Source organism: Mesocricetus auratus, unplaced genomic scaffold, assembly GCF_017639785.1.
Source record: "Mesocricetus auratus isolate SY011 unplaced genomic scaffold, BCM_Maur_2.0 Super-Scaffold_100046, whole genome shotgun sequence".
Lineage (NCBI taxonomy): Eukaryota > Metazoa > Chordata > Mammalia > Rodentia > Cricetidae > Mesocricetus > Mesocricetus auratus.
Genome location: NW_024429223.1, coordinates 6,764,082 through 6,789,095, shown reverse-complemented (window position 1 = coordinate 6,789,095; position 25,014 = coordinate 6,764,082). Strand labels below are relative to the sequence as shown.

The following is a 25,014-nucleotide window of genomic DNA, read 5'->3' as shown; positions in this document are numbered from 1 at the left end:
GTAGATTGTACAAAATGCTAGTTATCTTATATTGTATGTCACCTAATAGTTATGAAGCAGGTTTTGTACCAAAGGCTGAATTGGAAAGCTGTAATTTGTTCTGCAGTTATCAGTCTGTGTAAGAGGGCTATGATAAAGTGCATTGCCTAAAAACTAACATCCCCATCTCTGTTCCTCTGACGAATAAAAATGTACACTGAGGTGTTAGTAAATCTGTAAAGATACTGTGTAGTTTGCTGATGCTGATTTTTCTGTCTCTGTACCTAGCCCTGTTTTTTCATGAGTAGTTGTCTGTTTTCATGACAGGTGGTCACTAACTGCCAAGAGAAAATCCAGCATTGGTGAGTGAAAGATGCTTTTATTATATTCTGAAATATGGAGGGTGTTCCCTACTTGTATTTAAATAATGATGTGCACTGGGGTATGCGTGAGTGTAGTGCATGTGTGTGTTTGTGTGCATGTGAGTGTGTGCGAGAGAGATCGAGAGAGCAGTAATTGAATTCCAGTGATCTCCATTTTGAGTGCCTCTGATACTAATTTACATTGTCTTTAACCCTTCTCGGAGTTACACATTTGCCAATCTTCTAAAGTTTTGTCACCATCTGTGTTGATTATAATCCCTCCTTTTCACTTAAAAAATTGAATAATATTAATCTCATTTTGAAATAGAAACTGAGACTTCTTTTCTGAACTTAACTTTGTTTTGGGGATATTTCTTAATGCTTGTAGTAGAAAATAATTGGAATTCGTTGTTTAAAAATATATTGGAAATAGGGCACAGATTTCCCAAGTTTGAAAAAGCTAATTAATCTGCATTTTAGAGCCTGTTTTATGGCCTGTACATTTTTTTAGAGAGAAAGAAAGCATGTCTATTTTGATGTGCTAATCTATAGTTAATAGGACAATGCCTGGTAAATAATGTGCTTTCTCTTCTATTGCTTCTGAGGAAAACGCTCAATTTAGTGGTGAATAAAATCTTATATTAGGAGTCGTCATGAGGTATGGCTGTTGATCTTACAGATATCAAATTACAGTCTATCCATGCTGTGTTTACGAAGATTTGACTGAGAGAACAACAGGAGCTGTCTTGATTATTGTCTGCAGGGTTATTGCAAAATCATCGTAACTGCCCCTTTAGTGGTGAGATTAAACCTTCGGTTATACACCATCAAGCATATAATATTTTAAATTTATTTTAAAAGGCTTTTTCTTCATGCCTGAGAGATCTCCAAGGAAATAATTTATAGTTAGTGTATGTCATGTTTTTGGTTTAAATGCACATAGGCTGCAAGCAGTGGATAAGTGAAGATCAGTGCAATCTGTACCCATCATCTTATTCAGTTTGGACTATTGGCTTGCGGAAACCAATCTAAAACTAATAATACCCACTTTATAAATAAAAATCCAGGACTTCATTAATTTTCAATAAATGCAGCGTTGTAATTGCATCCACTGGTGGTGTAGGTCTGTCAGCATTTCCATAATGGAGCGTTCACTTTGACTGTGCCTTCGTTCCAGCTGAAAATGGGAAGTGTGTGCAAGCCCTTGGCCAGAGAAGGCTTTTCTTTTGTAGATTTGGCCAAAGTGACTTATTTGTAAGTAACCATTAGAGGTAGTTTCATTCCTTGGACCTGTGTGTCTTGTTTTTGGTAAGGGGTTCAGAAATAAGAGGATGTATTCTTTCAGAACGGACTCCAGCATACACGAACCTAGAATTAACATCTTGCTTCTAGACGGCTTGGTAAAATTGTTCCTCTGGTGGAGAATTCTTGAGGACAGCAGACATGTTTTTATCCTGTTGTCCACGCAGTCTTTGCTTCTGTGATTGGCACAGAATCATCCCTTAGTGAATGTGAAGGAGTGAAAGTGAAATCTAGTTTTCTCTACACTGTTTTATTTACAAACAGTACGACAGTGCACAAGCCTGGAGAGTAGTGACACTTGGGTCAGAGCAGGCTCATAGACTCTCGGTCTCTCTTCAGGGTCTTAGCTAAAGGCCTCTAAACTACAGAAGACTGGCACATTTGCCTACACAGTACTTTAAAGTTTATTGTACCTTGTCTGTATGCTAAAGATTACAATTCTTTTTCTCTCGTTAATTTTTTTTTTCTGCTCTGAATCACTTCTGACAGGATTTAGGAAACAGTATTTTATTTGCCTATAAATAATATCACGATGTTGCTAGAATCTGGCTGACCAGTGGATTTTGAACTCATTTAATATGTTCAGAAATTGAAACAAAAATGTCTACTTTCTTACCAGAGTCAGGCCGTAGGGATCCAGAGGTTGTGGCAGTATTGTGGCTATATTGTGCTGTCATTACATGTCATATATTCAGGCAGAGAAGACCTTCCTGCCTTGGGCAAGGCTGAGCAGATGTTCCCAGCCTAAAGACCCAGTCACAGAGGCTTCTAGTAGGACACTGAACAGAGAAATCCAAGCAATTTTTTTTTTTGCAGTTTGCTGCCATATGGAACAAATAGAGGAAGTTCAGAGACGGAGCCATTCTTAAACATGCCTTAGATACAATTTTTAAAAACATTGTTTTTAATTTTTGACACTTGTTATTAGCCAGTCTAAAGTGCAGTTAAGGTAGCTATGCCCTTATCTACATGGATATCTGCTAATGTAAGAAGCAGAGCAAAATAAATGACTTTAAAGATGGAACTCTTTTGCTAGTAGCGTTCATGTGTAATTTAAATGGATTCTTTTATTTAGAGACAAAAAAATACAATTTAAGCTTTGAAATTCTCTCTCTCTCTCTCTCTCTCTCTCTCTCTCTCTCTCTCTCTCTCTCTCTCTCTCTCTCTCTCTCTCTCTCTCCCCTCTCCCCCTCTCCCCCTCTCTCCCTCTCTCCCTGTCTCCCTCTCTCCCTCTCCCCCCTCTCTCTCCCCCTTCTCCCCCGCCCCCCCAGGGTTTCTTTGTGTAGTTTTGGAGCCTGTCCTGGAACTTGCTCTGTAGACTAGGCTGGCCTCAAACTCACAGAGATCTGCCTGCTTCAGCCTCCCTAGTGCTGGTATTAAAGGTGTGCACCACCATCACCCCGCTAATAGTGGTTTTCAGTTTGACCAAGACCTAACTAACTAATTAATACAATTTTTTAGCCATGTGGTGATGGTGCATTCCTTTAATCCAGCACTTGGAAGGCAGAGGCAGGTGGAGCTCCTTGAGTTCGAGACCAGCCTGATCTACAGTACTAGTTCTAGGACAGTCAGAGTGACACAGGGAAACCCTGTCTCAGAAAACTGAAATCGAGCAAACTAACAAGCTTTTTTTTGTCTATCATTTGTACCTCACACAGGAAAATGTGATGCTACAGGCTTATTTTCTCATTGAATATGAATGTGTGGTCTACTTGCAGCTGATTATCGTGGGGGAGATTATTTGCATCTCTCTATTTTTCTTTTATCCTTGTACAGCATTTGGAATCACAGGCCTGCATCTGAGTTCTATCATTTGCATCCTGGAGCAGTTCCACTAAGAACCCTCAGTTTTCTTTCAGGCAGATGTGCTGCCACCTGACTTGCAGGGCCTTGGTGTGTATTCAGCTGTCACTCAAGAACTAGAGAATAAATGGTATATCTTTGGAAAGGTGGAGATGTCATATAAATAAGGAAAAAGAATAAAGATCTCACTGTTTTGTACATATTTGTGAATGTTTTGTATTCATGCCCCCTTATTTATTTGTCTGGGTCTTATCTTCCACTATGTCCCAGGCTGGCCTGGAAGTTGGGGCAGTCCTCCTCCCTTAGCTTCCCAGAGTACTGGAATTCTAGACAGGTGCTACCATACCCAGTCACACTGTGTCTTTTTGTTTTTAACCAACTTTTTTTTTTGTTTTTGTTTGTTTTTCGAGACAGGGTTTCTCTGTATTGTTTTGGAGACTGTCCTGGAACCCACAGAGATCCGCCTGCCTCACACTGTATCTTTTTATCAGGCAGAAAGTTGGCTTCCTCAGCATATTCTTAGAGTTGTGTGTGCCTATCTTAAATACGTTTTGTGATGAAGCCTTTTAAACTAGAGGCAGTAGAGCAGGGCAGTCAGCCTGTAGGTGCCCAGGATTCCACTGCCCAAGTTGAAGGGCATCCTGGGCTAAGTAGGCCCTGTTAGCCTAGCCTGCTATGTCTTTGTGCCATTTGTCCTAGCATCCTTTCCTTTTTAAATGACATTGTGGAAGCTGCAAGGCCACATTGTGATGTTCAGAGGAACGTCTAGAGCCAGCCAGACTCAGAAGGTGAAGAAATGACTGCTATCTGTTGCTAGAACAAAACCTTTGTGGCCATTTTTAGTATAAGGCAGATGATTCCTATTGGCCAGATCCTACAAGAGAGACTCATTACTTTGTGTTCCCTATGGGATTGAATAAAGTAGTGCCTGTGGACAGGGCAAAGCTAAATCATTGGCATGGAGGTCTTGTTTATATCCATCAATTGTATGCAAGGGAGGTGTAGAAATAGCTTGCGTGGGGGTTGGAGAGAGATTTCTCAGTGGTTAGGGCACATACTGCTCTTGCAGAGGACCCGGTTCGTTTTCTACCTCTTACACCAGGAAGCTGTAACACCTATAACTCTAGTTCCCGGGTATCCAGTGCCCTTGGCCTTCTCAGGCACTTGCACTACATGCACACCTGCCATACATATAATTAAAAAGAAAAGACCTTATTTCCTTTAAGGCTTGTAAGAGGATTTTAGGTAGAGATGATATCTAGTATTAAATTTTACAACGCTAACTTAAATGAAAAATACAGTATTTTATTTGTGCATGTGTTTAATATTGCCAAGAGTTGCTTAAAGTTTGATGAACTTGAAAACACTTGAGCATGTGAGTTTTAAGAGAGAAACTGTAAAACAAATGCTTGATATTTGTTACTTTCTAAAAGAAAACTGGATAAAAATCACTATTTGGGGAAACTAGTTCCTGTTCAAGTTTATGGTCATAGAATTTAGTGGGAAATAGAAACATCCACGAATAGGTAAAATCATAAGCCTTTCTAAAGACTTCTTTTCCACATGATGGCTCACAACTGTCTGTAACTCCAGTTCTAGGGGATCTGATACCTTCACACCAATGCACATAAAGTTAAATAGATTTTAAATTCCCTCCTCTTTACTGTTAGGAATGGGGAAAATAGATACATGTATATGTATTTGTTTTATGTACACACACATATACACGTACAAATTTGGAAACTGTGTCTGTCTATTGTTGAGGGAAGAATCTGTCCCATAAATACTTCTTTTTTTCCCTCCAATTTTGGAGACACGGTCTTATCTGGTATCCCATGGTGGAGAGGGACTTGCTATGGAATCCAGGGTACCCCTAGAGTCCCAGTCATCCTCCTGCCTCAGCTTCCTAAGTGCTAAGATTACAAGTGTAAGCCACCACTGAATATTTGTTCCTAATAATTTCTGTGAATACTTGAAAGTGTTTTCCTACAATCTTCATATGTGTGTTTATGAAATTTATTGTAGAAATAACTTATTCACAACGACGACTTCATTATTCAGTGTGTGGTGAATTGGGAAGCTAAGTTTTTCAGAGTTCGATTTAATTGACTATGCTTTTGGTCACTGTTTTGTATGGACTCTTCTGTTGGGTTTTTCCTTTTTTCCCACCTTTCCCCAGCCCCTCGAATAAAGCAGATAACAGTCACAAAATCATCTGGACATCTTACCTGCTTTTGCTGTTGGAGCTGGGCAGTTACCACTGAGTGACTCCCAAGGGATGATGGGAGGAAGAGTAGGTACAGTGGGTACAGATCCCTTCTTACCTATTTTAGGTCGTCGTTTTTGTCATTCGATATCAAACATCACCTAGATTGGGAGTTTTTGTATATAATGTTTCAGAGCAAATTGCTCTATTTTATGTGTGAGTACCTACATTTATGTAAGTGCACCACCTGCCTGGTGCCTTCGAAGGCCAGAAAAAGGACTTGGGTTCTAGGTGGCTGTGGATGACCTGACATGGATGCTGAAAACTGAACGTGGGGCCTCTGCGAGAGCAATAAGTGCTCTTAACCTCTGAGCCATCTAGTTTTTAAATTTTTATTCTGTCTGTAAGGTGAATACATGCTTAGTTATTATAGAAAGGTTGTAATGTAGTAAAAATAAATTTTCTTACAATTGAAACTAATTTTTCCCCAGTATTTTAAAAACATTTTATTACTTTAAGCTTAGTGTATTTGTGCTATTGAGGTCAGGTTAGAAATCCTCCCTCCCTCTTTCCCCTTCCTCCCTCCGTCCCTCCCTCTTTCAGTTTTTCAAGACAGGGTTTCTCTGTGTAGTTTTGAAGCCTGTCCTGGAACTCGCCTTGTAAACCAGGCTGCCCTCAAACTCAGTGATCTCCCTGTCTCTGCCTCCTGAGTGCTGGGATTAAAGATGTGTACCACCACCTCCCGGTCTTCTTTTTCTTTAAATGATTTCTAACTTACAATTTGAAATAATTACTTTTAGTAGTCTCCAAGATTTTGTGTCATAGTTTTGGATGTAAGAAAATTAGTTTTTGGACATAAAAATGGCAGACTTATGTTTAGGGGGATTCTCTCTCTCTGAGTTTACACTATTTAGAAAGCTTCTAATTATGGGACCTGGAGAGATGGCTCAGGAGGTAAGAGAACTTCCTGCTCTTGCAGAGGACAAGTTTTATTTCCAACACCTATGTCAAGTCCCAGTAGCTTGTAACTCCAGCTCCAGGGATCTGATAATTTCCTTTGGCCTCTGTAGCCACCTGAACATGCAAATGTAGACACACAAAAGTAATTTTTTTACAGTTCCATTTATAACTTTTTGGAAAATTAAGTTTGACAATTTGTTTCCAAATATCCAAGTACTTTGTCTGGTTCACAGTTTCTTGACTGGTGTAAATTCAGAGAGCATCTGGGGAGCCAAGGGTTTGAGGGTTAGGGCTTCTCTTCTTTCCTTAACTTCATATCAGTAGAAAACCAGCTTGTACCTTGAAGGTTTGTGGGATCTATCTATCTATCTATCTATCTATCTATCTATCTATCTATCTATCTATCTATCTATCTATCTATCTGCAGGGTTTCTCTGTGTGAATTTGGCTGTCCTGGAACTTGCAGATTGTACAAATTGAAACCTGCTGTTTGTCTGTCTAGCTATCTCTATCTTTGGTTTTTCAAAGGGTTTCTCTGTGACTTTGGAGGCTGTCCTGGAACTCACTCTGTAGCCCAGGCTGGCCTCAAACTCACAGAGATCTGCCTGCCTCTGCCTCCTGAGTGCTGGGATTAAAGGCGTGTACCATCACCACCTGGCTGATTTATTTTAATATCTCACATGAATTCATAACCAAATGGTGAGGCTTTCCCAATTATTTTTATTCATTTTTGAGTTAAAGGTAATTCAGAGGATTTTAAATACTTAATAGATTAAGAACCAATATTGCCTCCCCTTTTAAACTTCTTATAAGAGCTTTAACCTGTGGGAGTATGAGAAGGTCTCTGTAAATTTTGGAAAATGAGTTCTTCTCTGTTTGTCATAGGAATAACAGCCTAAATCACCACCCCAGGGTGGCCAAAAACAATCACTGTTTCTTAAAGTTGACTTTGGAAGTGTAGAAAAACTAAATTAATGTAGCAAAGGCTATGAATTATGGAGATTTAAGTAGAAGCTGGTACAGTCATTCAAAGATGGAGAGAAAATCCCCCCTCTTTTGATAGGGTTTCTCCCTTTAACTTATTTATAACAGGAACATGTATCAGTTATAGGAAATTAGGGAAATGAACAAGGGCATACAAATTATCTGCAAATTTATCACATAAACTTAGCTGAACTTGGAAACTTGGGGATTTCTTTCAAAGACCAGTATGCTTTGGTGTAAGTTTAGACCTCCCCCTTCCACTTTTAATTCATTTTTGATTATTCTTAGAGCAAAACATTAATTATAAATGAAGAAACAGGCACTTAGGATGACTGACGAATCTCAGATCACATGTCCATGTGGTTGGCCTTAGAGAGAACATGGGAACACATTGTCCCTTCCAGCTTCTCTGTGTGTTCCTTGTTTTGTAACACTGTGTAGAGAAATCTACTGGAGTGGTAGTTGGATCTGCCTCTCAGTAATTTGTTAAGCTGATGTAAACTTGCAGGTTATCTTTTTATTTTTATCTTTAATGTTTTCTATGACGAGTAAAATGCGAGGAACATGTGTTAGGTCATCAGCATATTCTGATAAAGTGAACTCTTAGGTGCTTAGGTGTAATGCATTATAGAAAGGAATTTGTCTCCATTTTGCCTTAACCTTTTTTGGTAGATTTTAATTTTGAATTAAGTAAAGTCAAATTTTGCTGTGACTATTTGAGAAGAAAATGTGACGATGCCATTTCATACAAACATTTTTAAATTGTGAGTGAGGAGCATTCTTTTCCCTTCCAGTTCACAGAAAGGATCGTTCCTTCTTTCAAGAATGTTCATATTTTGTCATGTAACCCGAAAGCTTCCTTAGACTTAAGAGGGCCCTGAAGAAAAGTGTCATTTCCTGCTGTAGCAATGAGAGAGAATCTCTGCCTGAACTGAACTGAACTTTCTTAATTCAGAGGTGGCCCAGGGACCCTTCAGGCTGGTGGAGCTAATTTAAGGCCTGCTAGATTTGCGTGATGGCCTCTGTGGTGTCGTCCAAGGCTCTGTTGCAGAGGAGTGGGTTACTATCTAGTGGACTGGATCGAAAGTAGGTTTTCCTCAGTGTTTATACGGTAGTTCCAAAGTGGTGATAATGAACTAAAAAAGCTGCTGTTGGCTCCTGCATGGTTCAGAAGCTTTGGGTCTCACTGTTTCTTACAAACAACTCTTGCTACAGAAAACAACCCGCACTTCTGCATTGATGTAAAGTCCTTTTCTTTTACGCTTCTCACAGTGTTTTCTGCTTTTTTGTTTGTTTAGCAGGTGAGGTAAAGGGAAAGAGAACGATGGGAGACTTCCTCCTAGGAGACAGTTTAGTGTTAGTATTTTCTGTCAGTATCCCTTCTGACAGTTGGGAGATTCTGCTCTTATAAGCAGAGGTTTAGTTTCATCCCTTTAAAGATGGAGATGAGAGCCATCACTTGGAACAGGGACGTAGGAGCTTACTTTCTCTTTACAAAAGTATTTTTCCCGTAAGAGAAAGATTGAATACACGCTCTCCTGTACCCCTACAAATGATCTGTTATAGAAATCTTCGCCTGCACAGAACAGTTGGACTGGACCTTGATTTTACACCAGCCATGTCTTAATCATTAATCCGTTCCTTTCTCAGGCATTTCAGAGCAAGTCATTGGCGTACTTCACCTTTAAATAATCTCACACACACCTCATTTAGCTTGCTCTCTCAGACTTGTTACACTTCTATGAAAATAAATATTTCCCGTAGGATCTGTCCTGATCTTAATGCTTTAAGGTTAGGACTATTCATAGATGTGTTCTATGCTTTCATTGCTGCTGCCTTTTTAAAACCAAAGGAGCTTCTTAGAGGTATGTAGACATGGCCAGTGAGGTTCAAAAGGAGCTTGCTTTTTTTATGCCATTCAGTTGAGTTATAGTTCTTATTTCTATGAGGAATGTTGCATAAAACTATATGGTACGAATAAAACTTTAAAGTTAAGAATTGAAGGCTGTGAGCTTGGTGGCACAGACCATTCATCCTAGCTACTCCCAGTGAAATAGGAGGATGGCAGGTTCAACGTCAGTCTGGGCAACTTGGTGAAATCCTATGGTGAAATCCTATATCAAAAAAATTAAAAAAACCCCAAAAGTCAGTGGTAGAGTCTTTGCCTACTGTGCGTAAGACCCTAAGCTCAGTCTGTAATACCAGGAAAAGGAGTGGTGATAGGACTGAATGCAATCTGTGTTAAATACGCTATGACAAACATGGGGGTAAGTGAGTGGATTTGAGAGGCTTGATCCAACTATACCTGAACTTTGTTTTCCATTTGAAGAAAAAGTATTTCAGGTAATCATCTTTTGGTTGCTATATTTTAGTAAGACCATATCACTTAAAATTGATGTTTCCAAGTAATAAAGTTGAAAGAGATCTATTAATATTTGGGGTGCAAATATTAACCTTGTCCAGTTTTTAACATTAGTTCCTAAGAGAACTTGTACTGGGGCTTGAGAGATGGTATAGAACACTTGCTCTTGTAGAGGACTCAGGCTCAGTTCCTGGCACCCATATGATGGCTCACAACTGTCTGTAACTAGTTGCAAGGGATCCAGTGTCCTCTTGTGACTTCTGAGGATTCCAGGCACGCATGTGGTGCATAGGTGTACATGTAGGCAAAGTGCTCACATAAAAATTAAAATTTAAAACCAGGTGTGGTGGCGCACACCTTTAATCCCAGCACTCAGAAGGCAGAGGCAGGCTGATCCCTGTGAGTTTGAGGCCAGAATGGTTCTACAAAGTGTGTTTCAGGATAGCCAGAACTGTTATACAGAGAAACCCGGTCTCAAGGAAAAAAAAAGTCAACTTGTATTTTTGTGGCTCAGCAGTTAAGAGCCCATACCACTCTTGCAGAGGACTTGGGTTCAGCTCCCAAAACACATAATAACCTCTTGTAACTCTAGCCCGAGTGGATCTTACACCCTCTTCTGTCCTCCTTGGGTACTGCATACGTTGTAGGCAAACTATCCTGCAATTAAAAATGTGTGTGTGTGTGTGTGTGTGTGTGTGTGTGTGTGTGTGTGTGTAGGTGTAGACACAGAGACAGACACACACGCACACTCACACAGACTTTGCTGCTGCTTGTGATATTTTACAGGGACTATTGGCCTTGTGTATTAGAGGGCTGTGGAGATCATGTTTTGTTTAAGTACTTGGTTCTGGACATTTTTGACCAGAATGGTGTTCAGGAATTTCTTCAAGACACACAGCTAGGGGACTTTCCTTCAAAAGGTGTTTCTGCATTGCTGTGTTTTAAATCATCTTCCATTTTCTTTTTCTGTCTTTAGAAAATAACTCAAAATACAGAAATAGCAATTCTAATCTTAAACTGTTCTTTAGTTTGTCCACATTTTTGCTATAGAGAGAGTTATTAATGAAGGTTAAAACTGAGTGTTCATTTTGAAATACTGATTGCTGACATTACCTTGGTTGAATTGTCTGTTCTCTGAGGGCATACAGAATTTCTTTTTTTAAGTCCCCTTTTCTAGGCGTGATTACCATTGTAAGACATGTCGAATGCTGACTTTAATTGGACCTAATCAGAAGCATTAGATAGTGGATGGATAGTCCTTGAGCTTTTACAGTCCCCGTCTAAATCACAGAGGCTGTTAGTATTCCATAGATTAATGAGCGTCTGTGATACGTTGGCACTGTATCATATCACCTTGTTTATTGCTCACATTGACCCTGTCTCCAGAGCTCTGAAGGGTGACATTCAGCTGTCCTGTCATCTCAGTAAGTCATACTATCCAACTGAATGACTAAGTTAAGTGGAATCTTATCTTTGTACTTAATCTTTTCTGAAAATTATCCTTTAATGCTTTTGAACCTGTGAGCAAGGGTTTTTCCAGTTTTAACCTGGAAGAAGAAGCTAAGCCTAAGATTCATTTGTGTAAGTGAAGTAGGAAAGCTGGGATTCACGCTTTGTTTTGACCTCAAGCTATGGTCCCTCTGGGTCCTGGTCCTGGTCCTGGTCCTAGTCCTAGTCCTGGTCCTGGTTCTGGTTCTGGTACATAGTCCCATACATGAAGGCTTTTGCCATTTTGTTCATATAAAAATGTACCCAGAAGGATAACAGGGCCTAGGAAGATGATTTTGTACCCATAACCCTAGTGCTGGGGAGGCAGGGATAGGAAGATGCCTGGAGCTATTCCAGCAGAATCGGTGAGACCCTGTCTAATGGGGTGGAAAGTGCCTGTAGAAGACACGCAGTGCTGATCCCCAGCTTTCGCATGTTGCCGTGCATCCCCTCACACATACATGCACGAGAGACATACCAAAGTAGATATTTTGTGTGTGCTTATAGATAAGAGTTTCTGGGAGAGTTCATAGACAGTAATTGAACTTTGGAAAAGGAGATTTTGTGTGAAAAGTAAGATGAAGAGCTAAGGTAGCTGGGTGTCTGCTTGGACAGGACACAGGAAGGAGATCAGGCTCTCTCCAGTATTGGTTTTCTGTTTTCCTTCTGTTATTTTATATAAGAGAAAAATGTTGAGTGACATTTCTGCAGGAGTGTTTTCAGGATAAATAGCAACACGTGAAATGCTCTGAGATCTTGACTTGAGTGGATAATTTTTATTAATTATGCTACTACTGCTGTAGTGGAGCTAAGGAGCAAACTGATGCCAATTCCATGGCTTGTAGTAGAGTCATTTTTATATTATCTAGGTGGCTACCTACATGACACTTAGGATAAATTTTAGTCATTTACATTACTTGCTAACTTGGTGAGCTTATTGTTTTTGTTATCCTTAAACGGAATAGTTCAATGCTTTAGATTAGTGTGTAGCCTCCATCCTATCAAAGAGTCCTTAGGACACTTGGCCTCCAAAGAAGCATCATCTCAGCATAGGCTCAGGCTTAGGAAGAGGGGTGGTTGACGCCCAGTATGCTGAAGCCCTGTGGGAAGCAGTTTGCACACATGCACATGAGTCAGAATCTCATGTAATCTAGCAGGTTGGCTTTGAGCTCACCATATAGCCAAGAATGACCCAGAACTCCTTATCCTCCTGCCTCTTACTCCCTAGTATTGGGGTCACAGGCATGTGCTACCACAACCGCTAATAGTTGTTTTGATACACCATGAAACAGATTTCAGACACTAGTTGGAATGCTTTCTGCATTACTGCTGCCTAATTTTCTTTCTACCCTTGGTCAGATTTCCTACCTTGTTCAGTTCAGATTCATATGACTAGTTGAGGAGTACGTTTTCTGATGAGAACTGAAGTACCTGTGGTCACAGTCTCTGCTATACAATCTGTTTATTCACTCAGAAGCTATATGACAGTTTCAGTTCCTAGCTCCCTCTAAACATAGCCCCTTCTTCAGATTTCCTTAATTAATACATTTTATTTAGACTAGGCTATCTTCTACCTTTAGAAGCAAATTGTCAAGATGTGAGTGTTCTGTTTCAGAATGAATTTTAATTTCTGAGTAAATTTATGGGAGAATAATGCCATTGCTGACCTCCTAAACTCATTTTATAGTAGTATAAACTGCTGGACAAAGCCAACAGGACTCTTGGTAGATGTTAGTCTGTGTACTCATTTTGCGTTTGGTGTTTTCCTCATCAGGGAGAAAGTAGACAGTGACTATAGTGCTCTTCAAGAGAGACTGAGAACCTTGCCTGACAAGCTGTCCTACGACGTCATGGTATGTTTTCTGTATTCCTTTTAGAGCCACATGTTGTTCATTGTAGAAAGTCTAATGGCAAAATGATAGGATATCCCCCTGCTGTGTATGCCAGTTCACAGACTGTCAGCTGATACGTTGTCAAGAGGTGACTCCATAGTAAGGGAAGTTTGCTTTGTTAGGCCTTAAAGCAAAAGTAATACAATAACTTGCATATAATTATTATGACATCATGGCATATTAGCAAAGATCTGACATGTTTGGCATGTAGATACATTTATATATAAACTATAATTATGATAGGAATATGACTTTCAGCTATTCCCTGTTAATCAAGAACAAGAATAAGCCATAATGTCTGATAACTCACAGACGTAAAACCCAGAACAGTGATATATATAAATATATATATATATATATATATTTAATATGAGAGGTACTGCTAGTTTCTTTTTGAATGACCTTCCTCATGACATGTAGTCTGTCGCAAGCCTTTGGCTGCAGCCTCCATTGCATCAGTGTGCTCCATGAGGATTTATTCTGTTGTACTAGATTAAGTATGGATAGGTAGATGGCAATGCAACTCTTAATTCCTGCCTTAAAACATAGTTTTAGTTATACTGACAATAGTTTTTATTACTGTTTTAGTTTCACTTAGATTAGAATTAATGAAATGTATAAACATCCAGAGACAGCACTACTTTCTCTAATAGTTGTCATGGAAATATTCTGTGGATGTTTTTCCCTGTTTTAATGTGGATTTATTGGCCTAAGACAATTTTCTACAGATTTTCCTGGTTAAATTTCAATATAATGCTAAATTTCTGTGAAATTGACATTTTATTTTTCCCAGTGCATAGTTAAGAATTTCAGTAATGTAGGGTTTCTTATGCTAAGTATTTTTAAAATGTATCTTAAAATTTTTGCCTTTCTCTTTCTTTTTTAACCAACAGGTACCATTTGGCCCTCTTGCCTTCATGCCAGGAAAACTTGTCCACACTAATGAAGTCACTGTTTTACTTGGGGACAACTGGTTTGCAAAGTGCTCGGCAAAACAGGCTGTGGGTTTAGTTGAGCACCGGAAAGAACGTAGGTACCTCTTGTGAAGGTGTTCTGTTGTGTGTGTCAGCTTGCAGGCTCCAGAGGTGGGGAATGTGACCCAAGCAGTCGTCAGGATTTGTTAGTTCAGATGTGTTAAGGGAAGCTTTTTCCTTTGCTAGCCGCTTTGGTTATCCCCCGCCAGTCGCCTGGGCTCTGCCGCGCCAGCCTGGTTCTAGATCCGCATGAGTCCCAAATAAACACACAGGAGGCTATATTCATTATGAAGCTGTTGGCCTTGTTTGTCTCTTACTGGCTAGCTCTGCCTTAAGTAATTACCCCATAATTGTTAATCTAAGTATGTTTCTTACCGGAGAATAGTTCCCGGTGTCCTACTCCCATGGCGTCACATGTTGACTCTCCTGTGTTTCTCCTACCCAGAATCCTCCTGGATTCCTAGCCCCACCTATCTAGATTCCTATTGGCCAGACAGTGCTTTATTAGCATAAGACTTCCCCAACATCTCCTCTTTTCTGTTTAAACAAAAAGAAAGGTCTTAACTTTAACACAGTCAAATTGTATATAACAGAACAGTTATCAAATAAGAACATAGTTACAATATTTTAGCAAGATTTAAAGAAAATATCATCCATACCATCCTTGTGAGTCCAAAGTTCTATATGTAACTTATCTTTTATCATAACTAAGGAAAACTATAACTATCTGTCTTCAACTCCATCAAAGACCACAGAAGGATAATATATAAACACTAGGATTGACAGAGACATCTAACTGCCTGGACAGGCACCCGAAGTTCCTCTGTAACGTTGGGGCATCCATCTTCAGCCCATAGGCCACAATGTGTCTGGAACACTTCTCAGCAAAGCAGGAAATTTCAAACTGTCTATCTGCGTTGGCAGTCTGTCAGTCATTTTTCTTTGTCCTGCAGAAAGTCTCATAGACTCTTCATCAAGCAGGAACCCTGTAAGACTGAGTTCAGTAGTCACTTTCCTGTGGGTCCTGCATGTCCAGATGATACAACAACAGTCAAACAATCTAGGCAAGAGCAGTTTCTTGCCCAAATGGCTAATCTTGCCATGTTGAAAGCAAACTTTATAACGAGTTTCTTCGATGCCCATCTTCCTCTCAGACGTAATTGGTGCTGCCAGGATCAGACATTTCTCATTGTCAAGACAAACCCTAAACCATTTTAAATGCCATGTTCTGAAGGTCTTTGAGAGGTTTGAAGACTGTCCATCTCAAATATATTTCTGTATATCTAGAAACCTAACTTATGTAACTAGAAATTCTATTATAAGTAACTATCTATAGTCTGTATTCAATTATGCATTACGTTGTAAAAGATCAGTATAAGCACAATACTTAATCAAGAGGAGAAATATAAGCATCACAAAATTGACCTCGATTTTGTCTCAATAAATGAAAAACAATACCCATACCATAATTCCCCTTTTTACCATTAAAAAATATTGGCTGTGATCATTAGCCAATTATAAACAATCCCATTTAAATGAAAACAAAGATTTATAAACAAGATGGGAATTGGGACGTCGTTCATTCCAAACTGCTTCCTGCTGGAAGGGGGCGCTGTTCATACCATGGGGATCATGACAAAACACAGAAACCTGTATCAGTCCGTATTTTCTGGGCCTGTAAAACTGCATCATCTTAGCTGTTTCAATTGTTGGAACATCTGGTCCACTGCTTCTGGGGGTCTTGGTTCGTCAAACCACAGAAGTCTGGAAGAAATCCTCAGCTTTTTATGTTCTGTGGAAACATAAGCAAAAACTCCTTTTCCGAGTAACATATCCTTATACTTAAATTTTGAAGTCAAGGCATTTTCAAAAGATAGAAGTTGGATTAATTCAGCAGCATTTATAATCAAGTGTACTTTAGCAGCAGTTCCTTCCTGAGCAAGCAAAAAACTGAAAAACATAATAGCGTACAGTATCCAGACTCTCTGTGTATTTTCCATCTTTACGTGGCTTATTTATTTATCTATTATTACTTTATTTATTTTCCTTTTATTTATTTTTCTCTGAGACAGGATTTCTATTTGGAAATCTGCCTGCCTCTGCCTCTGGAGTAATTCCTACTGGCGTGCACCACCACAACGCCGGCTTTTGTATTTATTTACCACTTTGTCATTTTATTTTCTCTCTCAATGTCACGTATATTTTTAAACACACTGTAAACCTTTAGAGGTTTTGTTCATCCAAGTCTGACTTTACTGTAAATCTTTATGTTTTTCTGGCCACGTGTCTTATCTGTAAAACCGTGGCTGTTTTAAACTGCGGTTTTTTTTTTTCCAAGATGGCGGGCGTAAGCATGATTCCAGTTTACTGCCTCAGTCCATGCTGACACCCAGCAAAAGCTGCCACTTCCAGCTGTATGTACACACTTTTCAATCGTTAGCAGAGTCTCTTAAAACAATCTTGCTGTTTTTGTTTTTTTTTTATGCCGAGTCAGGAAGACTCCCGTAAGCGAGCCACATGAATCTCGGCTTGTCGTTAGCAAAACAGAGCACACCTGAGAAAAATGCTGCTACCAAAAATCTGTGCTTCTCGCCGTTCTTCTGTTTCTAAAATTCCTTTAAAGCTTTTGCCATTCTGCGTGGAAATTCATCATCCCACTCCTGACACCATTTTGTTAAGAGAAGCTTTTTCTTTTGCTAGCCGCTTTGGTTATCCCCCGCCAGTCGCCTGGGCTCTGCCGCGCCAGCCTGGTTCTAGATCCGCATGAGTCCCAAATAAACACACAGGAGGCTATATTCATTATGAAGCTGTTGGCCTTGTTTGTCTCTTACTGGCTAGCTCTGCCTTAAGTAATTACCCCATAATTGTTAATCTAAGTATGTTTCTTACCGGAGAATAGTTCCCGGTGTCCTACTCCCATGGCGTCACATGTTGACTCTCCTGTGTTTCTCCTACCCAGAATCCTCCTGGATTCCTAGCCCCACCTATCTAGATTCCTATTGGCCAGACAGTGCTTTATTAGCATAAGACTTCCCCAACAAGATGTTGGCTGTTCTGGATTATAGGTAATCTAAGGAAAAGCAGGGTTTGAGAGTGGTGGAGTGATGGAGGCTGGAAATACTTCCCACTTGCCATGTTTCCAAAGGTATGATGTGTGAACCACAGGCGTTTCGTCGTTCTGTGGATAGACCTTGAAACGGGTTGGGGACATTTTAACTTGTAATTGATGTGTCTTTTTGCTTCATATGCCTCTGCTTTTAATACTCTGGAGCCCAGGAGTAGTTTGTTTTCTTTGTCATGAAATCAGAGAAATTTCTCTTTATAACAGTTAGGGAGTTCTCTTTATAAATAAAGTTAGGATGTCTGCCAGGCAGTGGTGGTGCATGCCTTTAATACCAGCCTGGTCTACAGAGTGAGTTCCAGGACAGTCTTCAAAACAGTACAGAAAAACAAAAAAAAAAAAACAAAAAACAAAAACAAAAACAAAAAAAGTTAGGAAGTGTTAAATGTGCTTTTGGTTTGAAGGAAGTCTCATTTTTATTGAAGAGACTGGATGTTGAGAGCTACCTTTTAGGTAGCTTGAGGTCTTGCCTCATCTTGAAAGGCCACTTTGTTTTTGCTTACCCAATTTCTTGTTCTATATACGTACCTGGAAGCACACCTTTGAGCTCTGGCTTGGTTGTATTTGACAGTAGTCTTATTTAATTCCTAATTTGTTCCTATATTTAATAATAGCATATGTAAATTGATATATCATCCTGCTTTCAACCTCCTAGTAAATGCATGCTTTAAAATAAATTTTGGAGGACCCTCCTGTATAAGTGAGGGTATACTAAATACAAGTAACTTTGGGTTTTTATGAGACAGGGTTTCTCTGTATTGTTTTGGAGGCTGTTGGTCCAGCCTGGCCAAACTCACAGAGATCCGCCTGCCTCTGCCTCCCGAGTGCTGGGATTAAAGGCGTGCGCCACCACTGCCCGGCACAAGTAACTTTTCTAATGCTGAAATATCAGCTTACCCAGAGGTGGGTATTAGTTGGAGAACTCATTTATTATTCTGTGAAGTTCTGGAAACTGGTTGGAGACTAATTGCAAATCACATCCATGTTTGTAATTGGTATACATTTTGATCTTTTGTGACACTGACCAGAATTGTATTGTTGGGCCTATATATAATTTCTAGCAGTGATTAATCTTTGGGTTTTGCTACATTAATATTAGTAGATGGTGGGCATGGCTCTTCTTCTTTTTTTTTTTTTTTAAGATTTATTTATTACGTATACAGTTTTCTGTCTGCATGTGTGTCCACAGGCCAGAAGAGGGCACCAGATCTCATTACAGATGGTTGTGAGCCACCTTGTGGTTGCTGGGAATTGAACTCAGGACCTCTGGAAGAGCAGTCAGGGCTCTTAACCTCTGAGCCATCTCTCCAGCCCTGGGCATGGCTCTTAAAAAGATGCCTTTCTCACTTGGAGGCTTTGCTTGTTCCCTGATGTCTGCACATAGAGAGTCAACCTGGCATCTGGAAAAGTTTGTTCACTTTGATTCTCAAATCAGTGAAATCGTCAATATCAGTTAAAGATTGATAGACTGGAGCTCTAGAGGAAAAAAACAGATTTGTTTTTTTGATAAATCACTTCCCAGATCCATATAATTTTGGAAAGTGATTGAGCATGTTACTTGTTATAGGTATTTATCTAATTGTCAGGGCACATATTTAACTGTGTAGTGTTTAATAGGATAAGAGGATTCAGAGGTCTTTATCCACAGTTTTAGGGTAATTTATAATGGCTGAAGAAAATGTTTAGGTGTACTGTTAAACTTGACAGTAATAAAAGGTGCGGGTCCCTCTCACTGGAATCCTTCCATCTTAACTAGGTTCTTAACATGAGTTTTCCCAGTTGGAGGTGTGGCTCTGGAACAGTGTGGGTTTCTTTTCTGCAGTTTTACATTTAGATCGTATAGATCTTAGCAGCTTCAGCATATCGTTCTTTTTCTTTCATATTTAAAATGAAAATACTCATCCTTTTCTTAACTGAATCCCTTTATGGATCCCCTTTGGTCTTTACTCTACGTGGCATCACTATTCTTATGCTCTGAGCCATTATTAAAACAAGGGGTGCTGAGATACAGCTCTCCTGTGCCATTTGAGCTGCTAACCAAGCAGGCTAGGTGACAAGTGAGTGTTCTGTATAGAGGGGGCTTGATGGCTTGGGTGGCCTGCTCAGTGTGAGATTGCAACACACTTCTCGACCTGCATGCAGTAACTGGAATTGTGATATGAGACTACAGGTAACTACTACCTGTTTTTTTTTGTTTTGTTTTGTTTTTGAAGCAAAAGGAATAACAAGTTCAACATAATCGGTGGCTTCATTGTTGACCAGGAAATGGCAAGGTGGAAAGAGGTCTTTCCACATGGAAGTTATAGCTTGTCCTCTTGATACTGGCCTGCAGTCTCACCCCTTGAGGGGTTGAGGCAGGGCAGCTCTCGAGTCCCCCCCCAAGGCAGTCATGGTGAGGAGCAGAATGAACTTGTCAGTCACAGCTCAGAGACAGTGGCTGTGGGAAGAGGACAAGCTCAGCTCCCTCCCTTTGTGCTGACCTTATTTTTTTGCCATTTACTAAGAATGTATCATCTTTTCATATTTCTTGGAGAATTTTTTTTGGGATACTGTTGTGTGAGCTATGACAAGGGCATTAGTCTAACCATTGCCATCGTGAGTATACTGAGGACACACTGAAGTCAGGATGCAGGACCACACCGCATGCTCACTTGTGTGTCGACCCAAACCCGTACCAGTCTCTAAGGCTTGCCAATCGCTGATTCATTCTCCGTTGCTGTTAATTTGCATTTTCTTAGAATGTTTTGCAAATGGATCCCTGTCTCTTTGGAGAATGACTTTTTCACTTGCTCTAATGCTTTATCCGAATTGTTGTTTGTATCAGAGTTCCTCATTCAGTTTTGTTGCTGAGTAACCTCCGATATCCATGCACAAGTTTTCTTCTTAGTGCTTTGGAAGGGCACTTGGAGCATGTGAATGGAGTTGCTGGAGAATGCCATACACAGGCTAAAACCTGCACACAGACAGCTCTTCCTTGTTGTGCTAGGCCCCATAGTGAATGTGTGTTCAGGTTTTCAGAAATGACTAGTCTTTGCCAGAATGTTCTGTGGGACAGAAGGAAGCCGCAGATCCAGTGTCTGCCCACTCTTTTCATCTCCACCTTTCCCTTTCTACTGGCAGTGGTGAGAGCTCCAGAGCTTTTGTATCCTTCTAGGAGTTAGAGTTGCGTCACCTTAGTGACTGGTGATGTTGAGTATCGATGGATGAATTCATCTGCAGTCTGTGACCTCTTATCTGTTACCCTTTGTAGCCACTTTAAAAAAATGGGGTAGTGGTTTTTTTTTTAATCTATTAACAATTCTTAGATTGATTTTTATTTGTACAAGTGTTTTGCTTGCATGCATGTCTGCATACCGCATACGGGCCATTACCAGAGGCCAGAGGAGGACATGGGATCTCCTGGAACTGGAGTGGGAACTACTGTGTGGGTGCTGGGATCAAACCTGGTTACTCTGGAGGAACAGGAAGTGCTCTTAATCACAGAGTGGTCCCCCCCCCCCCAGGGTTTGTGCTTTTCAGAAACTTGTTACTCATGCTATGTCTCATGTGTAGAATGCCTGATATGCTTGTGCCTTCTTTTGTCTATATCATGTCTTCCTTGCTTGTTGATGGTGTTTTGAAGTCCAGTTTGCTACTTTTCTCTCTTAGGGTCTGTCTTTGCTATCATTTAAGAGTTCTTCACCCACTTGTAGTACCTATGACTTTGCTCATGTTTCAAGTTAATTTTGCCTTAAGTGTGTGGTTTAAGTCAAGGTTCACTTTTCTTATGAGTGTGCACAATTGTTTTTAACATTGTAATTGGAAATAACATCCTTTCTCCAAAATGACTCTGTACCTTGTCAAAATGGATTAGTGACTTGAAACCACAGGAATTGCCCCACCAGGATGGTTAGAATAAAAACTTATAGTAACAAAAATGTGGAAAATTTAGAACCTTTGTATGCTACTGGTGAGAATGTAAACTGGTATACATTAGAAAATTAGTTTTCAAAAAATTGTAAGCACTGGATTACCATGGGACTTAGCAGAGATAGTATTTCATGCAAATGAAATAAAAATGTATAGACAAAAAAACATTTCAAACCTTTGTGGCAGCAATTTCCATGGTAGCCCAAAGTGTAAACAACTCAAATATCAGTGAAGAAATAGATATAATGGGTTGTTTCCATGCACTGGAATGCAGTTTGACATGTCTTGAAAGTATTATGAAAAGTGTTATGAAAGAAACATGTCTTGAAAATATTCCAAGAGAAAGAAACCAGTTATACAGGCCTCATTCCTTTCTGTGCAGTGTTTAGTATGACAAATATAAAATATAAAGTATAAAATAGAAAGTTAGTATAGGGATAGGAAGATATGAGTAAGAATGGACAGTGAACTGTGTAGGGCCGTGAATGTGAAAATATACATTGTAATGGTGCCTGTGCAGCTCCAGGAATATGTAAAAACCCCTTAAGTTACACATTTAAGCGGATAAATTATGGTATTTAAACGGTATCTCAGTAAAATGAAGTATTATTGGTTATTGGCTCTCTTTGTATAGTCCATTTTTGTAGACCATCTGCTTGTTTCTTTGGTCTGTGTCCATCCATATTTCAGTTACTGTAGCTTTATTGTGTGCCCTAAAATTAGGCCCTGTGAGTCAGCGTGTGTACTTTGCTAGGATCTGAACCCAAGACTTCATAAGCTCTAGTTTGTTCTTTCTAAAATTTGATTAGGCTGTTTCAGTTCCCTTGTCTTTCCACCCACATTTTAGAAAAAGCTTGTTTCTATCTATAATAAATCCTGGGTATATGTGACTGGATTTGCCCTAAGTCTATATATCAGTTTAGGAAGAATTGACATCTTAACTATACTAAATCTCCAAGTTTGTATACTGTATTAGGCATTTAGGACATCTTTGCCTTTTTAAAGAGTGTTCAGTTCATGTTGTACCATATGGCCTTAAGATCTTGTCATTTTTGTGAAATTCTTTGAAATAAATGCCCTGGGACTTTGGATGTAGACATGTGTCGTAAAAAGTGACATGTTTTAACTCATGTTCCATATCCATGTCTTTATTTCTTGTCTTACGGCCCTTGCTAGGAGTATGGGATTCGGCAGGAATGTTGAGAATGGGCATCCTGGTCTTAAAACTAGCTAAGAGTGGGCATCCTGGCCTTGCTGTTTTTCTGCCAAGGAAGGCGTTTGGTCTTTAACTACAAGATGTTGTGTTGGTTGTAGGCTTTTTTTTTTTTAAGTTAGTACCTTTTAACCTTATTAAGGAAGTTGTGAAAATTTAAAAAAATAATGAATAGATCTTTAATTTTGTGATGCATTCTTTCTGCTTAGGTTGATGGGCTCTTGTGTTCAGTTTGTTAGTTAGGTTATATTGATTGATTTTCTTTCTCTGAATGATCCATATTTGGTCATGGTATATTATTTTTGTATATTGCCGAGTATGTTTTGATAAAGATTTGTTGATTGATAGAGTGATTTTGGACATGTTCTGTCCATTTATGTTTTTGTTAAGATACAGCATAGGATTGATGCTGTAAACATTTGGTAGCATTTACTAATAAAGCCACTTGAAGGCAGAAGGCAGTTGACTACTAAAATTGTTTACTAGGTATTACCCTACTTAGACTACTATTTTCCTCAGGGAGACTTTGATGTTCTGACTTTTAAAGAATTGCTTAGTTTTACCTAAGTTCTTAAGTTTTTCTAATAGAATTGTTTATAACATTAAGTCCCATTTCTTTGGTGATATCTAGTTTGTACTCTAACAGATAAAGCTTGAACTCGTGCTACATTTCTTTTAAATGTATTTGGGTGATAGTCCTCTTTTTAACCTTGTTTTTGCTAGCATGTGTCTTCTTGCTGTTTTTGTGTAGATAGATGTAGTGATCGTCAAATAGACAGGTATCAGTTTTACTTATTTCCTAGGAGATTGATGATGTATCAGTAGACACTTTGTGCCATTGATACCCAGTGTATAGAAGCTAACAGTTTCTAACCCTGCTGTGTCCGCAAAGCTTCATTTCCAGTGAGGCTGAGGGGCATATTGATCTCGGCCATTTCAGGGCCCAGCCTTTGGCCTTACTGCTATGATTGTCTCCCCTTTGCTTATTAAAATGTCTTCTGGGTTTACTTTATGGGTCTTTTGTGGTGCTTATTCTTGGCTGTTGGTGCTGTCATTTTGACTTCAGACACTGCTATAGTGCTGCATTGTTTGACACATTGTATTTTCATTGTCAGTTGAGTAAAATTTCCTAACTCCTGGGATGTGCTCATTGACTCACTAATCATTTGAGATGGAGAGGACAGGCTGTGACCTTCGGGCCACATCTGGTTGACCCCACCTTTTGTGTATAAATGTAAGCTAATTAATGAACGAAGAATTGTGAGAGAGGGGAAAAAGAATAATATGAGATAGAGACCAAATACAGCCCTCAAAATCTAAAGGGAAGTACATTCTAGCTTTTTACAGGAAAAGTTTACTGATGCCAGAACTGTGTGGCTGATGCTGACTTCTAGCTCTGTCTCTCCTGGTTATAGTGTGGTGTGTGTGTGTGTGTGTGTGTGTGTGTGTGTGTGTGTGTGTGTGTGTGTGTGTGTGTGTGTGTGGAAGTTAACTGTGTGTGTGGGTGGTGTTTCTGATGCTGACTTCTAGCTCTGTCTCTCCTGGTTATGGAGTGTGTGTGTGTGTGTGTGTGTGTATGTGACAGGAGGTTTTAGAGTACAGTGACACTGGTGTCACGACTAGGTTGTGCGCCATCTCCTGAGTGCTTTGCCCTGGAGAGGATACAGGTGCTGTTGTGCTGCAAAAGCGCTGGACAAATGCAGCCACATGCTGTGGGTGATGGTGTTCTTGTGTTCAGAGTGGAAAGAAGAATGACCTCTCCAGGTAGAATTGAGGCTGTGGGTGTGTCTTCCTCAGTTCTGCCAGTTTTTGTTTCATTTTCAGACAGTTAAAGTACTGTGCTTTGCTGAAACACCCTTTCATGATCGTATAACTTTCTCTTTCACTCCTGATTCTTTTACATAGGTCTCTTGTTTAATGTTTGTGGGCTGTGGATTGTCCCGTTAGTAACATCTGTGCTAATTACAGCATAATAAAATGCATTTCTTGCACACAGCATAGCACTTCCCTTTTTAATCCAATCTGGCAATTTCTCTCAGTAGTATTTGGACTGTTTATATTTAATGTAATTATTAATGTATTTGGAATTAAGGCTTAGCGTTTTTTTTTCTCTCTGCTTTTTGTTTTTCCTCTTTGTTTCCTGTCTTCTTTTGGATTACTTGATATTTGGTTTTGTTTGTGCATTCTCTCTGTAATTGCCAATAGAAATTTTTTTCTTTTTATTATTTTAGTTATGTGTAGGTGTTTATGTCAGCATATGGGCATATACATAAGGGCAGGTGCCCTCAGATGCACCAGACTCCCTTGGAGCTAGAGTTACAGAAAGTTGTTAGACTGCCCAATGTGGGTGCTGCAGTCAACTTAGGTCCTCTGAAAGAGCAGCAAGTACTTGTAACCAGCCCATCTCTCTAACCCTGACATCAGAAACCTTTAAAGGATTTGTTTTTTCTTGGTACTAG

General features: G+C 39.6%; 1 protein-coding gene across 3 annotated transcripts in view; it reads left to right on the top strand.

Moving 5' to 3' along the window:
- Uri1 (URI1 prefoldin like chaperone) overlaps nucleotides 1–25,014 on the top strand; it is a 63,229-nt gene that overhangs the window by 23,262 nt on the left and 14,953 nt on the right. For 2 of the 3 annotated variants that reach the window (XM_040735427.1, XM_040735426.1), the window contains exons 2-4: nucleotides 307–341; nucleotides 13,221–13,299; nucleotides 14,232–14,367. In XM_040735427.1, coding sequence (XP_040591361.1) covers nucleotides 307–341; nucleotides 13,221–13,299; nucleotides 14,232–14,367 — 250 coding nt within the window. The remainder of the gene's footprint in view (nucleotides 1–306; nucleotides 342–13,220; nucleotides 13,300–14,231; nucleotides 14,368–25,014) is intronic. The other variant, XM_040735428.1, reaches the window with a different exon arrangement.